Below are 3000 nucleotides of genomic sequence, written 5' to 3'. Positions count from 1 at the left end.
GGGCTTTTTTTTATTTAATTCAACTTGACCTGTTGCCACCCAGTGACGGCTCCCATTTCCTGTATCAAATGAACACACTGCTCTATCTCTCCCTTGCTTTCGCTTTCTCTGTCCCCCTCTCTCCGCACTTCTCACATGCCGTACACATCAAATCAGAGAGTAACTGTCAGACTATCTCAGGTCATTTGGATAAAACACTCCAGAAGGTACGGCGATATAATTGGAGCCCTAATTTTAAAACACACCTCTGTTCTTATGAATTACGGGCTCAAATGGTGCGAGAAATTGTCTATTTTTCCGTGTAATTCTAGCTCATTGACCTTGAATGACAGCAATTTGTTGAGTGTGGAGTAGACACTAGAGAGAGTGCCAGATAGACTGTTACATTACAGCAAAACTGATCTGCTTCACTATCCTCCCTACCCCAATCTGCTGTTATTTCATCCCCTGCAACAGATTTTCAGAGGAAATGTCGATAACAACGCTCCATCAGCCAACTCCTTCACACCTCCCATTGAAGCCCAGTATGTGCGCATTTACCCGCAAGTCTGCAGGAGGCACTGTACCTTACGCATGGAGCTCCTCGGTTGTGAGCTAACAGGTGAGTCAGCTGAGCTTATTTCATCCAACTGTGTACACAAAGTCATCATACAATGATTTGAAAATCCACTGCAGTATGCCTCCTGCACAGTTGCTTCATGCTGCATTGTTTATGTGGTAACAACACTGAATATATATATATATTTGGGGTACAGTCAGTACGGTTAGAACAAAAATGTTTGTTTTTGTTGTTTCCAGGCTGTTCTGAACCACTGGGAATGAAGTCGGGCCATATCCAGGACTACCAGGTCACGGCCTCCAGCATCTTCAGGACGCTCAACATGGACATGTTCACTTGGGAGCCTGGGAAGGCCCGTTTGGACAAACAGGGCAAGGTCAATGCTTGGACAGCTGGACACAGTGACCAGTCACAGTGGCTACAGGTAAGGTGTTACCTGAGCTAAATCTGATATATGTTGTAGCTACTATGGAGATTAGATTTGTATATTTGCAGGGAAAAGAACAACAGAGAGCCATCTTCTTGCAGATAGCTGACTTTCACTCTACTGAAGGATTAGCTCATACCTCCCTGGCATAGTAATTGATGGTGTGTACATGGTAAAGCATGCCAATGGATTCAATTATATTTCATAGCGAAAGACTTCATTGATGGGTATAGTGCCAGTTGTGAATGAAATTATATCTTAAAATCCTACCTCTATTAGATAGCTCTCAGTATTATCCTTCGAAGAAGTCAGTAATAGGTAGTCATCTCTTATTTTTTTCCATGCCAGTCTTTTTGTATCCAACACCCACGCTGCCTCTGTTGGAAGAGTTTAGCCCCATTATCTTTGCCTGCAGCCAGGATTTTCTATCTCTATGAAACCAGCCAATCCATTTGTTTTCATTACAGTAACTGATGGCTGAAAATGTCTCCTGAAAGGGACAAGACATGTCTCTAAGTGAACATTTACACCCCAGTCTTTCTCCTTAACAACATGTGAGATTGATGGAGGCTGAAGGAGTTTAAGATACATATCAATCAGAGTCATACCCAGTATGCCCTCACATATAGCCTCATAAATTGGATTTTTTTTTTTTTTTTTTGTCTTTTAAGATAATAGGCAATAAATGCTCTTTGCTTTTAGAGTGAAAAGCCTCGTCTTACATAAAGCTGTAAAACTGATAGTATTGAAGAAATTGTGATGTGAATCATCTTCTCAGGGAATTGAAGATCAGAGTGATTTCTTTATTTTCTTGGCCTTTCTCCTGCACTCGCTCTCCACGCACACCGCCTCCCTAGCAGTGACACAGTTAGCACTCTGTAGTCACACTGACTTGTCTAGCCGGTATTAGATTGGTTGGGTCAGATATGTTTTTTATTACGCTGAAAGCTTTTTGCCGAGGGTGAGGGTATGCAGGGCTGTGTGTCGGAGGAGACAGGTACTTAGCCAGGCCCCATCCAGGCCAGAGAGCTCGGCTAAGCAAAATTGATTGCTGTGGGTAAAAGAAAACTTGTTGTCTCATATTACATGCTGTGCTTGCAGGAAAGGGGAGATGCCATACAGACGCAGTGAGAAAATCAATGGCTTCCACTCCCAAGGCCCATTTCTGCACACACAGGCATATATGTGGCTTCTGAATAGCAGATATTAAGAGTTACTGTATATACTGTAGAGTGCTTTTTCACATTTATATTGACACATCTGGTGGAACTGACCAGTTTTTTTATATTTAGTGATCGTCTTATATGCAGTTGTTAAACTCCCGCAGTCGGTGTCTTCTTTACACTGGTTGCCATGGCAAATAATTGATTCACAGAGCCATTACTGAATGACTTTAAACTTTAAAGATTAATGGAATTAATCAGCCTTAATGACAAATTAATTATTCCTATTAATCACGACAACTGCTCTGCTGTGAATTGTGGTAGCAGCAGGAAACTCTTTACACACACCAAATATCAAACTGGAGTTCTTGATGCATCGGACTGGACAAGAATAGCAAACAGTGGAGACATCAGCTGATGCACACAATTTGTCTTTTAGCCTGCACTGATCACTTTTGCCAGGTAGGATTTTCCTTTTCCTGACAGACACTAAACACGCATGTTTGACAAGACGTTGCCCATACATAATTTTAATGCTGCCGCACCGGAGACAGCCATGGCTGAAGGCATTATGTTTTTGGGCTGTCCATCCGTCCGTCCCATTCTAGTGAACACAATATCTCAGGAACGCATTGAGGGAATTCCTTCAAGTTTGGCACAAACATTCACCTGGACAGAGGGATGAACTGATTAGAATTTGGTGGTCAAAGGTCAAGGTCACTGTGACTTAACAAAACATGTTTTTGTGCATAACTCAATAATTCATACACTTATTATGATTAAATACACTTAATATCTTTTATTAAATTCCTTTAAAGTCTTCATTACATATATTATTTGAGTCCAGACAG

At 41.5% G+C, this 3000-nt stretch overlaps 1 protein-coding gene across 1 annotated transcript; it reads left to right on the top strand.

Moving 5' to 3' along the window:
* Positions 1-456: 456 nt before the first annotated feature.
* On the top strand, positions 457-983 carry LOC120787155 (EGF-like repeat and discoidin I-like domain-containing protein 3; the record flags this gene model as incomplete). The annotated part of the gene is made up of 2 exons (XM_040122850.1): positions 457-601; positions 799-983. Coding segments are annotated over 2 exons (330 nt in total), but the record flags the coding sequence as incomplete, so codon positions are not given.
* Between the last annotated feature and the right edge of the window lie 2017 nt (positions 984-3000).

The sequence above is a fragment of the Xiphias gladius genome, unplaced genomic scaffold (genome assembly GCF_016859285.1).
Source record: "Xiphias gladius isolate SHS-SW01 ecotype Sanya breed wild unplaced genomic scaffold, ASM1685928v1 HiC_scaffold_1164, whole genome shotgun sequence".
Lineage (NCBI taxonomy): Eukaryota > Metazoa > Chordata > Actinopteri > Istiophoriformes > Xiphiidae > Xiphias > Xiphias gladius.
The sequence above is the reverse complement of the archived record's forward strand: the minus strand, read 5'-3'. Positions and strand labels throughout refer to the sequence as shown.